At 34.0% G+C, this 12,846-nt stretch overlaps 2 protein-coding genes and 2 long non-coding RNA genes across 7 annotated transcripts; 2 read left to right on the forward strand and 2 right to left on the reverse strand.

The window, feature by feature from the left end:
• The first annotated feature begins 1,171 nt into the window (after window positions 1–1,171).
• LOC142533471 (65-kDa microtubule-associated protein 3-like) lies at window positions 1,172–6,321 on the forward strand. Of its 4 annotated transcripts, none has more exons than XM_075640256.1 (13): window positions 1,172–1,443; window positions 2,319–2,406; window positions 2,535–2,741; window positions 3,139–3,387; window positions 3,491–3,700; window positions 3,772–3,927; window positions 4,059–4,209; window positions 4,305–4,450; window positions 4,537–4,624; window positions 4,748–4,821; window positions 4,915–4,989; window positions 5,154–5,433; window positions 5,667–6,321. In XM_075640256.1, the coding sequence occupies exons 1-13, from the start codon at window positions 1,439–1,441 to the stop codon at window positions 6,116–6,118; spliced, it is 2,181 nt and encodes a 726-aa protein (XP_075496371.1). In that variant the 5' UTR covers window positions 1,172–1,438; the 3' UTR covers window positions 6,119–6,321. The 4 variants fall into 4 exon arrangements, with proteins under 4 accessions (XP_075496371.1, XP_075496370.1, XP_075496372.1 ...); XM_075640255.1 differs by having other exon boundaries at window positions 1,173–1,443; window positions 4,299–4,450; XM_075640257.1 differs by having other exon boundaries at window positions 1,173–1,401; window positions 4,299–4,450.
• Window positions 6,322–7,434: 1,113 nt separating this feature from the next.
• Window positions 7,435–8,224, reverse strand: LOC142533103 (uncharacterized). Its single transcript, XM_075639741.1, has one exon. It carries the CDS (start codon window positions 7,998–8,000, stop codon window positions 7,503–7,505), a length of 498 nt encoding a protein of 165 aa, XP_075495856.1. The 5' UTR covers window positions 8,001–8,224; the 3' UTR covers window positions 7,435–7,502.
• A 1,696-nt stretch (window positions 8,225–9,920) lies between these two features.
• On the forward strand, window positions 9,921–10,510 carry LOC142532158 (uncharacterized). Its single transcript, XR_012816526.1, has 2 exons — window positions 9,921–10,151; window positions 10,269–10,510. It is a non-coding gene; the product is annotated as an uncharacterized LOC142532158 (long non-coding RNA).
• A 1,431-nt stretch (window positions 10,511–11,941) lies between these two features.
• On the reverse strand, window positions 11,942–12,562 carry LOC142532756 (uncharacterized). Its single transcript, XR_012816604.1, has 3 exons — window positions 12,449–12,562; window positions 12,288–12,349; window positions 11,942–12,172 (listed from the first exon to the last, which is right to left on the reverse strand). It is a non-coding gene; the product is annotated as an uncharacterized LOC142532756 (long non-coding RNA).
• Between the last annotated feature and the right edge of the window lie 284 nt (window positions 12,563–12,846).

Here is a 12,846-nt window from a genome sequence, read left to right on the forward strand (position 1 = left end):
CATTGGAATAAAATGAGATCATATTCTGACATTGAAGGTATTTCGAAATGTGAGGCTCAATTTAATGTTAAAATCACAATCAATTTCCCAGGGGAGTCTTCTTATCTCACACTCATTTTGCTTCACACTCTTGGCTTTGATGGGAAGCCATGTAAGGTAAGTGTTCATTACTAGGATCCCACTTCAAAAGGCACTATCTCGAAAGAAATTTGCAACTCCAAAGTCAAAGACATCATCATTTTCTTTCTTCCTTTTTTTATGTGGAAAATGTATATGAAAGAACTAATAGATATGAAGGTTGGCGTTGTAATCAGAAAAATCACGCAAGTCCGATGATCTAATAATACTTTTTAAGATGAATTATGTTTTTTTTACAAAAAAAATATTATCTAATTTTATTTTAACTCGAGAGGCGATTTGGATCCAACCCGGGGATGATGATCCATGTGCCTCTCTACATGTCTCACCACAAGTCATGAAGGTTGGTTGTGTTTGCATTATAAGACAACTTGTCTCCCATATTCAGAATCGGAGTTGGAGACATGTAAAGATAAAGAAGGTGCATTGAACTCTTTGCTGTCACCTGTCGATTAAATGTCCGCACCCGTCAACATTTTGGTACAAGGTACAATTATTTGGAGATTCGAACGTGAGCAATTCCATTTCAAGATAAGAATGTATTATATCGATTCTCTTTTATAAAAATATAGTTTTTCCTAATTTAAATATGTCCTTATAGTTGTACTTTTTTTTTGTCCGACAAGAAATACTCGTTAGAAAATACAATATAAATTTAAAAATCGAGTATTACATGATTGCGTCATTGAAATTATCAATGTTCTTCTCATTGTATAATTATCTCATTCCACGTGAATTATGAGAAGTATTTAAATTAGTCATAAAAACTCGTGTAACAATTTGAGTTAAATATCCAATTTTGTAAAGTAAGTTTGAATACGATTTGTTAAAAATCTATTGTGCAAAGTCATATGTATTAACACGTGTTTAGAGCAAGTGTAACCAGTTGAAATTACAAGTTGAGCAAACATAACATTAAGTTGTGAATATGGTAGGGTTGACCTATATCACAGATAAAAAATCGTTTGCAGATTACTATGTTCGTGCACGAGGGAAAAAATGTCATTAACTCATATTACCATTTCTAAGTTGTAACAGTCACCTGGCCAAGGTCAACCGACGATTATTAATTTTCCTTCTAAATCACTTTTGCCCGTGGCTTGAAATTTTTGAAAATCTCGTTTCCACCTCACTATAATTAACAACCACCCTCCTCTCTGTCTCATCTATAACGGTCAGATTTATCGATTCTCCAGCTCCCTAATTCTCTCCTCTCGCTTCACCTCAAAACGCAAATTCGCGGATCCATTTTCCAGAACTGCGGTAATTCAAGAATTTTAATCGGTCCTCTAGTTTATGCATGCTGTTGAATCTATGTTTAGTTTCTCTTTGTTTTTTTTAATGTTATTTTTATTATGCTGGGAATGAAAAAAATGGGCGAATCTGTGAACACATTTTCGTATAATTTGGAAATTGCGTATTCAGTTTTTATGAGGTAATAATTCAGACGAGGGTTGTTTTGGGTGCGGAGAAGGCCAAAAGTTCATGGTTCGTTTTCTAATTCAATTTTCAAGTAGGACGGTTTTTTGACCTGGAAAAATCTGAGCTTTAGTTTTTGAGTGCTCAAATTTCACTAGATGCTTTACTGTATTTAAGTTGAGATGAACGGGGGGTAAATAATGTTTGATACCTGACGTTTTTCTATTAGTGAAATCATTTAGGGCTTTTAATTTAGCTTCTAATCATATACAATATATGCTTTTGAGTCAAGACAGACAGGGTCTACCTTTTTATTTATTTTTATTTGAGTAAATGCCAGTTGAGCAATTGTCACATCGAACTTTAGTTGTTCTTGTTTTCATTTTTTCGGTTAACTGTCCCGATGAAGAGAACTGGGAGATTATAGAAATAAATAAATAAACTAACAATATGCATTTTTTGGTTTCACTACATGGTGCATATGATTTAACACAATTTCAGTTTGCTACGTACATCACATGGCTTGGCAAGAGTCTGTGACGCTAATTGATAGAAACTGCTACGTTTCTATCGCTTTCAATTATTGTATCTTTTCTGAAAGATATCGAGTCCTTGATATCAAATTGATGGATTAAAGATTACGTGATTCAAATGCATATAAAAATCCTCCCGACCCAAAAAGCACTGTTGTATAATCGATAGTTATATAGTATGATATCTATTGTGCGTATGACCTTACTAATATACGGCTTCTGTGGCAGGTATAACCACTTTAAAATTTCGATGGGTCAAAGGAATCTACTTTCGCATCTGGAAACATCATGCGGAACTCTACTAAATGAATTGCAGGTTTTCTCACCGTTAATTTGTCACTTGCTTATGGCGTCTACCCCTCCTAATTTCCTTTATCTACGCAAAGTACTGAAGTGCCTGCATTTGACTGTTATTATCCAACGTGTTGCTGGTAAACTATTCAGATAATATGGGATGAGGTTGGTGAATCTGCTTCCGAAAGGGACAGAATGTTGCTTCAACTTGAACAAGAATGTATGGAGGTGTACCGAAGAAAAGTAGATCAGGCTAACAAAGATAGAGCTCAGCTGAGGTTAGCAATTGCTGATGCTGAAGCTGAGCTTGCTGCAATCTGCTCTGCAATGGGAGAGATGCCAGTGCACATTAGGCAGGTAAGGCTTAAGAAGTTAAAAGCTCCGAGTCATTCATGTAATTATTTTATAATGACATTGCGATATGCATTTTTGTTCCTTCGGTTGTGAATGTACGAACATAATAACTTAGAAGCGTGTGTTAAAACTATTCAGTTTCAACTGCTAATCAGTATTATAGTCCTATACGGTTTTTCATGGGTAGAGGCGTAGAGTCCTATAGCATGAGCTCATATTGACCTTAACTATGAGATATCGTGACGTAAAAGTCATTTCCTGAAAACTAGCTCTCAAGATCGACATGAGTTTGATATGTTTTGATAAACATTATCACCGCAGAGAATAGGTAGCTACAGAAAAAAGATTAAAGTTTTGACCATGGATATTATCTTACCATTATCGCTGGTCTTTTGTGCAGGCTGATCAAAACCCTAGAAGCCTGAAAGCTGAACTCAGAGCTATCCTTCCACAGATAGAGGAAATGCAGAACAGGAAATGTGACAGGAAGAATCAAATTATAGCTGCCTTAGAGGAGCTACATACGATAAAAAATGAGATCTGTTCAGGAGGGTATACTTCTAGTAATACAGATGTAGATGAAACAGATTTGTCTTCTAGAAAGCTGGAAGAAGTGCACAGAGAGCTTAAAGCACTTCAAGAAGAAAAGGTTGTCCTTCATAAATACCTTCATCAATTTGACATGGTTTTCTTGTTCTCCTCTGATACTCTTTTGTATGTGTGATATTTCTATTTCTGACCTTTGGTTTCAGAGTGCACGTTTGAATCAGATTTTGGACTATTTGAACCTTGTTTATACCTTGTGCTCAGTCCTTGGTATAGATTTTAAACAAACTGTGAGTGAGATTCACCCAAGTTTAGGAGAATCAGAAGGCTCAAAAAGTATTAGCGATCATACCTTGCAGCAGTTGGAAACTGCTATACAGAGACTGCAAGAACTTAAAATACAGAGAATTCAGCAGGTGAATATTTTAGATTAGCGATATCCCTTTGAGTTGTAATCTATACAGTTTGACTCTGTGAAATTTAATAGTTACAAGATCTCACTACTACATTACTGGAGCTCTGGAAATTGCTGGACACGCCTGTTGAAGAGCAACAGATAGTTCAACAGTTCACTTGTAACATAGTTGCTGCAGAAGAGGAGATAACAAAACCTGAGATGCTTTATGTCAACTTTATAGATCATGTGAGTCTAGGTCTTTTATTTGGGGTCGATGATTGTATAAATTTGTCGTACTTTGACGGTTCACTTTATTTTTCAGTTGAGGGTTGAAATGTATGTTGGTTCTGAAAGTAATTAAATCATGTTTTTGGCAGGTCAAGGCGGAAGTTTCCCGGTTGGAAGAGTTGAAAACAAGAAAATTGAAGGAGCTTGTTTTGAAAAAGAAAGCAGAGATAGAGGATATTCATAGAAAAACACATCTTATTCCAGAAACAGATGAAGCAATGGATACTGTAATTGAGCCTGGTATTTTCTTTTATGTGAAACACAGTTGTCAATCTTTCCTTCAGAAGTTCGTTTGCATCCTCATTTTTTAGTTCCTTGATCAATTGAAGGAGCAGTTGATGCCGCTTGTGTGCTAGAGAAAATTGAGCTTCAAATATCTAGGGCCAAGGAGGAAGCTCTCAGTAGAAAAGAGATCCTAGAAAAGGTTGAGAAGTGGATTGCTGCATGTGAGGAGGAGAGCTGGCTCGAGGAGTATAGTAGGGTTTGTTTCTACAATTTGCTGTTGATTACAAGATGATTTTTGACAATTAGATTACTAAAAATAACTTTTAGTTTTATTCAACATAGGATGATAACCGCTATAATGCTGGGAGGGGTGCTCATCTTACTCTAAGACGTGCTGAAAAAGCTCGTGTGTTGGTCAATAAACTTCCAGGTATATTTACACCATGCATTAGTAGAAGAGCCTTCTGCTTTTAGTAACCCCCTACAGTGAAAAATGTGGCTAATGCATTTTTGAATTTGATAATGTATTTATCATCATAATTTGGTGTAAAAGCAATGGTGGATACATTGGCCTCAAAGATCGTAGCATGGGAAAATGAGAAAGGATTATATTTTATTTACGATGGTGTAAGTTTTACCCTTTTATTTCAAGTAATTTTTCTATCAATCCTTAAAATTTTTGTGGGTAAAATTTACCTTTGGTTGTCATTTGCTGTCTAGGTTCGCCTTCTTTCTATGCTGGAAGGATATATGGTTCTACGGCAAGAAAAAGAATTGGAGCAAAAAAGACAGAGGGTATGCATGCTGCGTGTACCTTTTAAATTTTAATTTCTAGCTAAACACCAAAACTCATGACTTCTCAAGAAAAAGGACATCATTACCCGTTCACCATCTCTTTTCATCTCCATTACTAAATCTCTCTCACACTGTATTGGTTTCTATCATTTTTTTCACATCAGGACGAGAAGAAACTTCAAGGGCAGTTACTGACAGAGCAGGAGGTTCTTTATGGTTCAAAACCAAGCCCCATGAAGAACCCAAGTGCCAAAAAAGGATCTAGATTGTCATATGGCGGCCCAAGCAATAGAAGACTTTCTCTTGGAGGGCCCATGCTACAGACTCATAAACCTGATCTGCTCCCTGCAAAAGCTACTCCTAATGCACGCACTGCCAAAAAGAATGAACGTATAAACCTGGACCGTTTTAGAGACGATGGCTTTGCAGCTGCTCTGTCTTCCGGTAAAGTTTTTCCTCTGTTTTCTGGTTAAAGCTCCTTTTAGTTCCATGGACATCACTGGTAATGTCTTAAAACATCAAGATGTGGGAATAAGGTTTTTGAAACTTGGCGAAAAGGTCTAGAAGAATAAGGTTTCCAAACATGGCATGTAGCTCGTGTATGGATGGATGGATGGTATTTTGTCGTAGACAAAATTCTCCCGGAGTGTGAATATTTTTTTATTTTTTGATATCAGGGGGTAGAGGTTTAGACATGGTTGGCCTTCCCTTGAAGCTTCATCCTTTCGATGTATCAAATGCTTGTGATCTTGAGTCGCCCATAATACGGAAACCATTCTCTCCCATTTCTTCCACGGATTCATCAAACTCCAATGCAACAAATATGTTGGAAGATCTACACAAAAAACATAGAGAAATGTTGCAGAAGACTCTTCTCACAACAAGCAACAACACACAGTTCGGTACTCCTCCCAAGATTCTCCCCACAACCCAGGGAGAAAATAGGACGCCCCAAACAATGCCAGTCCCGGTACCTTCCACGCCCTCAACAGTGTCCATTCCAATGCAGACGGGTTTAACACCAGCTCCTACAGACAAGTCAACTGAAGAAGAGATTGAATATTCGTTTGAGGAGAGGAGAGCGGGATTCGTACTTCCCAGATCATTACATTCTACGATTGTGACATGAGCATGAATTGTTGAATGTGATATCGTAAACTGATGAGATCATGCTCATTCTGCGTTGGGTTGTGTGAATCATGGTGTGTTTAGTCAATTCAAATGTCTTTACGCCCCTGGAATAGTCTATATACAAATGAGCATGGACTAACACATTGAATTTGCTCTAGTTCTATATCCAACGTGAGTTCTATCAGAAGTTACTGGTCGGTCTTTTGGTTTTCGGAGAATGCATGCAAGTTATTTATCTTGTGTTCCAATTTTTTTTTTTTTAACTGTGCACCAGATTATTAGTCCTATACTACTATTGTTGTGACACAAGCCAATGGGCAAACTCGATCCATTCATCTCAATGTTGAGTGATATTGTTTGTTATTTGTCAAAATAAAGTTCCTTCTTTTCCTTTTTGGAATATGCATTTTTTTATGTGCATGTGTGGTTAAAAAAAAAATTTTGAGCTCCCTATGCTTGAAATAATATTATTTTGTACAGTAAAAATTATTATCTTTGTAAACTCATAAAATCTTCTTGTCTGCTGATGCAAATTGGATAACTACTTGCAGATATTTATTCACTACAAAGCAAGATAAGCTATGCTTCTTCTGGTTGTGATCTGGACTAAAGAAAAAACAAAAACAGAAAGTAGAAAATAATTTAATATTAAACTTTCCAAAATACTCGAAATCTATTCCTCAAATTAGTAACTACATGCTACTCTAACTAAAGTATTTAATATATAAAATCATATTTGACTTGCGAACTTCATTCCATTTATCCTTCTATGGTTGATCGAGCAAACATCAATAGATTGGAAGTTTCTAATCATAGATTTTTGGAGAGTGAAATGTGTGTTGCTCGCGAGTGATGAGACAAAAACTTGTGTGAGATGGTCTCACTGGTCGTATTTTGTGAGACGGATCTCTTATTTGGGTCATACATGAAAAAATATTATTTTTTATTGTGAATATCGGTAGGGTTGACCCGTCTCACAGATAAAGATTCATGAAATCATCTCACAAGAGACCTACTCGTGTGATGGTATAATAGTGTGGGAGACGTAGCAGTTGATGACTGACATTATTTTGAATTTAAATAGCTACCCAAAATATCATATCAGACTACTGAATCCTCCAATATTCTAAATCGAGATTGTTGGGATATTTGGAAAAAAAGACCTGATTTTCGATACTTTGATTTAAGATCAGTCGGTTTTATTTCTTGATGGAGACAAGAAAAAGATATAACTCAGCAATAGAGTTTCACCTTAAATATTTTTTGAAAAAATAAAATCAAGATTATATTTGAAATACATTACCGAATGTCATATTTTAAAATAATAATCGATCTTCTTTGTTCACAAACTGAATAAACCATAAAGTCCGAAAGTGTACAAATCAAGAAAATGTTTCGAGTTTTTCATCCCTCCATCCCCTGTTTATTTTCGCAATAAATTCCTCGATTCTCTCTCTTAATTCATCATCTTCTTCTTTGTCAGCATCGCTTTCTTCTTCGATGATAATATCATCCATGGGTATGCTGACAGACCACAACTTTTCGTCATCGTGGTTAGATTTCATCGATTCGTTAGCCTTTTCAAACGAAGAAACTGCGTTTTCCTCGAAAATTTCGACATTACGAATGATCAGAAAAGGCCTGCTTTCATCGGCCATGCCGACAGATGATAATCGATCTTCTTTGTTCACTTTGATGGAATCAGCCGATGAAGAAGCAGCATCTTTCTTGAGATTTTCATCGCTGAGAAAAGGGCTGCTTTCGTTGGGTTTTGAGCTGCCACTCACCAGTATAATGCCAATGATGAGGTTGCAGAAACAGAAAACAGCAAGGGAATTTGATGCAGCTAAGGTGAAGAATTCAAGTGTGGAATCCAGCATTTTCTTTGGATTTGATGGAAATTGGTGAGTGAATATTCAAGATCTTGGGTATTAATAGGAATTGGGTAGAGGATTTTTGAATGGAAATGTTGGTAATGGATCAAGCATTTTTTATAGGGTTTTGTTTGGATGAGAAAAAATGTATCTCAGAAGCTTTAAAAGTCAAAGGTGTAAGGTGCAAGCTGAAATAAAATAAATTGGGATTCTGAAATAAAATAAATTGGGTGTCTATATATGGATCCAATATAAAATAAGTGAGTAAATTTTTCGTGAAGCAGTGTCACATATCTTTATTCGTGAGATGATCAACTCGACTCATGCATATATATAAAAAAATATTTTTGACATAAAAACTAATGTTTTTATAAATTAGATTGGATCAGATATTCATCTCATAAAATTAATTTGTGAAATGACATGATCTCTAGTTTTTTTAGAAATAATTAACGAATTGTGAGCGATAAGTTGGCTGATGAAAGGTTTTGGAACCACCCTTTATGCCCCCGTCATTTTTTTATCTTTTTCTAACAGATAAGTTATTTAATCACATGTATATCTTCAAATGTTTAATTTTTAAATAATGATGATGATATTTTCACACAGAATAGAGTAAAATGATGAACCTTACAAAATTCCAATATGTAGTAAAAAAAAAAATTGTGTCTGGATTGACTGATTTGATTTCGAAAGATAGATTTAACTCGATAAATGGTTTGAACGATTTCAAATTACATAAAAGCTGAATGCTGAATTTTCATGGCTCGTTTGATTGTCTATTTCTCTGAAAATTAGAAAATAAATAGGCTTTGAATTATTGAATGGAGTTAAGACCTTCACAATGTTGCAATTGAAATGATTTTGCTTCCCAGTGAAGTTAATTTGTGGATGAATAAGAGTTAAGACTAAGACACAGAGCTAACCACCTAATCCACTGCAAAAGAAGGGATCGAGTTTATAAAATTTTCACCACCAAATGGAGTAACTAATTTGGAGGTGCTTTTAGTGAATATTTCATATGAAATACTTGATCTATTTTATTATGTCCTTTTGGTGCGAAAGATATAATACTAGTTGATTACATATCTTTATTTCAGAATGAAAATCATCTGCTGTATTTAATGTTTCAAATCGTGCTACACTTTGTTCAAACAAGTTTCTTCGTTTGCACGAATTATAAAAAATTAAATGTACCAAACACTGTATACAAACAAAATACAATAAAGCACAGATAAATCATTTGATTCATTTTTCTCTTTGAAAAAAATATATCAAATGACAAACTATTAAAATAATTCATAGTTGATTTTTTTTTTTTAAAATAAAATTTATTTATATGATTCATATATAATATTTGGTGCTTTTATTTTTTTATAGTTCATGTAAACGAGATTTGTTTAAGCAAAGTATAATACGATTTTGAGCACAAAATATAAGAGAGAAATTATATGCATGTCTTCTTTGATATACTAAAATGGCTTCTTCAAGTATATGTCTCATTTTTATTAAATTATCAGCGTGCATTTTGAAAGGCTGTATGTGATGCCCCTCAAACTCTGAGCAATTGCTGTTTTCTTAGATTGTCATCTTATATGGAGAAATTAGGGGATAGCATTCAAGGGTTGGTCTAAATTCAAACTTTTTCCAATGAATTTAAAGACTGAGTTTGGCCTGAATGAAGCTTATATTACCATAAATAATAACAAAACACAAACAACATGTTACAGAACAAATAGAGATTTTTCACCATAATCCTCCACAAAACATCAACAAAATCGCGTTACAAGTTATCATTTCACTCTTAAATTTATTGAAAAAAGTTAGAATTTTTAGACCAACCCTTGAACTGCTATCCCCTAATTTCTTCATAAGATGACAATCTAAGATGATGTAATAAAGTAAAAATGGGCAAGAATTTGAAATTTTAGGCCCATTGTCCCTTCCATCAGCCTGTTCGAGCTAGGCCCAGTGCTTTAAATCATATCAATCATAATCATCATCGTTGGCGTGAACTGCGAGTCACCAATCCTCCCGCCGTCGCCGGCCTTTCTCTCGACCTTCGGTAGCATTTGAGCATACATTTCTCTCTGTGGCAATTGGTAAATATACTTTTCAGCAATTTCATTCCCATGAGTTCATGGAGAACAATTTGAGGTACTTTGGTTATACAGGAACTAATTTCCTTCATTCGTTTAACGATTCAAGTATTACTCTCTAAACTGTTGAATTTGCGGCATTGGTATTTATTCTTAGAGTGATTGACCTTTTCAGCTCCCCAGACGTTGTTAAGCAGATCACTTCAATCAGTATAGAACCTGGTGTAGAGGTTGAGGTTACAATCGCTGATTCATTTCACATGTGCTGTATTTCTGTTCTCCCTGCTAAAATCCAAGACTAGAAGCTTTCATCATACAATCCAGGAAATAAAGTTTCAACAGGAGTTTTTGTGTCGAGCAGTGGGTTGTTCATTTATGTGCTCTTGAGGCCTTAAATTAAAGTTTCAACAAGCTCGTGGGTTGGTCGAAACGGTCTCATTGATATTTATCTATGAGCATTCATGAGTGATTCAAGTAGAATATATATCCCATAAAATTAATTTGTGACACCGTCTTACAATAGTTTTTGTGTTATTTTACATGATCGTGGTATCATGTATGCAAGGAAAAGAGTTTAAATGTTCATTTTTTTCAAAAAATTATTTAATGCTGAGGAGACAATGAAATTAGTTCTGTTTATTAAATCAAAGGTTATCTTTCATTTTAATTAGATTTATGTTTTATTTTGGGAAAATTGACATTTTAGCATGTAAATTGTCATTGTTTGGATCTAATCATGTAACGTGTTAAAATTTACTTTTCATCCAATAATTTGAATGTTTTCTCTTTTTTTAACCGGAACATTAAACCAATATTGTTTATGTGGCACCAATTCTCTCTTATATGACTCTTATGGTGCAAATAAAACTCATGTTATACAAATTAAACTTCATCTAAGCAAAAATTAAGTGAAAAATAAATCGTTCGACGCTCAATATTTCAAACTAAGAGGAAAAAATTTCATTTTTCATTTTGCTAATATGGATTTTTTAAAGAGAGATTTTGTAATATATAATATAGTTTTATTATATCTACATGAGCTAGTTAGGAGAATATTGACGTCGAATTAATAATATTAATTGGATTTAATGATTTTGACAAAAAAATTATCAAAATCTAAAAACAAAATAACTTATCTGACCAAAATCCCAATTTTTCATTTTATATTTGATGTTTTCAACAACTAATTTGATGAATGAATTCTACTGAGAAATAAACAAAATATGAAAAAACAAAATCCTATGTCATGCCACCCGTTGCTCGAGCTCGATCCGATATTAATAGTTAATTTGTTATTAATTAATTTAAGAAGCTTTGAATGTCAATTATCTTAAAACAATCGCAAATCCCAAGTTAAATTGAAAATTATCGCTGAAGTATTTTAACAGTTCAACCTAACTTTTAAGATATTAACTCAAAGACATATTCAACAATTCGCACTTATTTTTATATGTGAGGTCCACGACTTTTTGTTTTTTACGACGTACACACATATAAAAGTGAATATGAACTGTAGGTAAAAACCTGTGTGAGACGGTCTCACGAGTCATATTTTGTGAGACGGGTATCTTATTTGGGTCATCCATGAAAAAATATTACTTTTTATGCTAATTAAAAATATTACTTTTTATTGTAAATATCGGTAGGGTTGGCCCGTCTTACAGATAAAGATTCGTGAGACCGTCTCACAAGAGACCTACTCTGAACCGTAATATCATAACACTAACATGAAGTCATTTAGTGCAAAATAGACTAACACAAATGCTGAAATTAACTTTCGAATATAACCAAAGCACGGATATATCGCCAAACATATGATAAACATGGGGAAAATAAGAAAAAAAGAGACTAAAAGAGCAATCTTATGTTTTGTGTATGACATACTCTAAAGTATCTTTAAGAAATAAAACTTGTATAAAAGTAATTAATTAAAATTAAATATCGGATTTATTAGTTGTGAATTGGAGATTTCCGATGCGGTGGCTCATAGTCCGTCATTATTAAATTTTCTTCACTGAAAATTGATGAATTCAATGAGTTTCCTCTTCCCTTGAGTTGTGGCTGTGACACCCTTTCACCCTACATACACATATCATATATAGTGTCACAAATTTTTTTTTAAATGAATACTTTTTAAAAATAATAAAATTTTATACAAAAATCTATTTTTTTACATAAAAAAATTAGATATTACCTCTAATTTTGTTGTATTCATCATGGCACTGTGAAGCCAGGACTCCCATTCTTCATCACTTCCTGCATTATATATGCCCAATAATTGGTCAAAGATGAAATACTTTACTTTGAGGAGTATTAGTTTTTATAGATTGATAGGCTTGAGTGTAGCTAGTACACCTGAATTGTTCCTTGTGCCTTCATTTTTCTTGTGAAGGATATCTTCTTCTTCCTTTGCTTTTGAGTTCTCCGAATCTTTCGAGTTGCGACTTAGTTCAAACTTTTCTTGAATCTGCGAGCAGTTAAAAGGAACAAATGAAGATCTGATTCATCAATGAGGATCAACAATTAATGTTACTACCAAGAAAACGGTAAAAACTCGACGATGTGTTGTTGTGTTTGTCAAAAGATTTGAGTTGCATAGGTAATTATGACAACAAATATGTTCAAAAATATGAAAATGGGGCGATGTTTCTTCACATCTTCTCCCAAGCCAAATCAATGCTCATATAAATTGAATTAAACATATAAAATATGTCGATTAAATTATGTAGAAAATTCAGAAATAAACTTACCTC

Source organism: Primulina tabacum, chromosome 18, assembly GCF_025594145.1.
Source record: "Primulina tabacum isolate GXHZ01 chromosome 18, ASM2559414v2, whole genome shotgun sequence".
In the NCBI taxonomy this organism is placed as follows: Eukaryota; Viridiplantae; Streptophyta; class Magnoliopsida; order Lamiales; family Gesneriaceae; genus Primulina; species Primulina tabacum.

Coding starts and splice junctions, on each gene's coding strand:
- LOC142533471 (XM_075640255.1), top strand. Junction 3,388..3,490: donor AAGCACTTCAAGAAGAAAAG/GTTGTCCTTCAT, acceptor CTTTGGTTTCAG/AGTGCACGTTTGAATCAGAT. Junction 4,990..5,153: donor TGGAGCAAAAAAGACAGAGG/GTATGCATGCTG, acceptor TTTTCACATCAG/GACGAGAAGAAACTTCAAGG.
- LOC142533103 (XM_075639741.1), bottom strand. CDS start 8,000: ATGCTGGATTCCACACTTGAATTCTTCACCTTAGCTGCATCAAATTCC.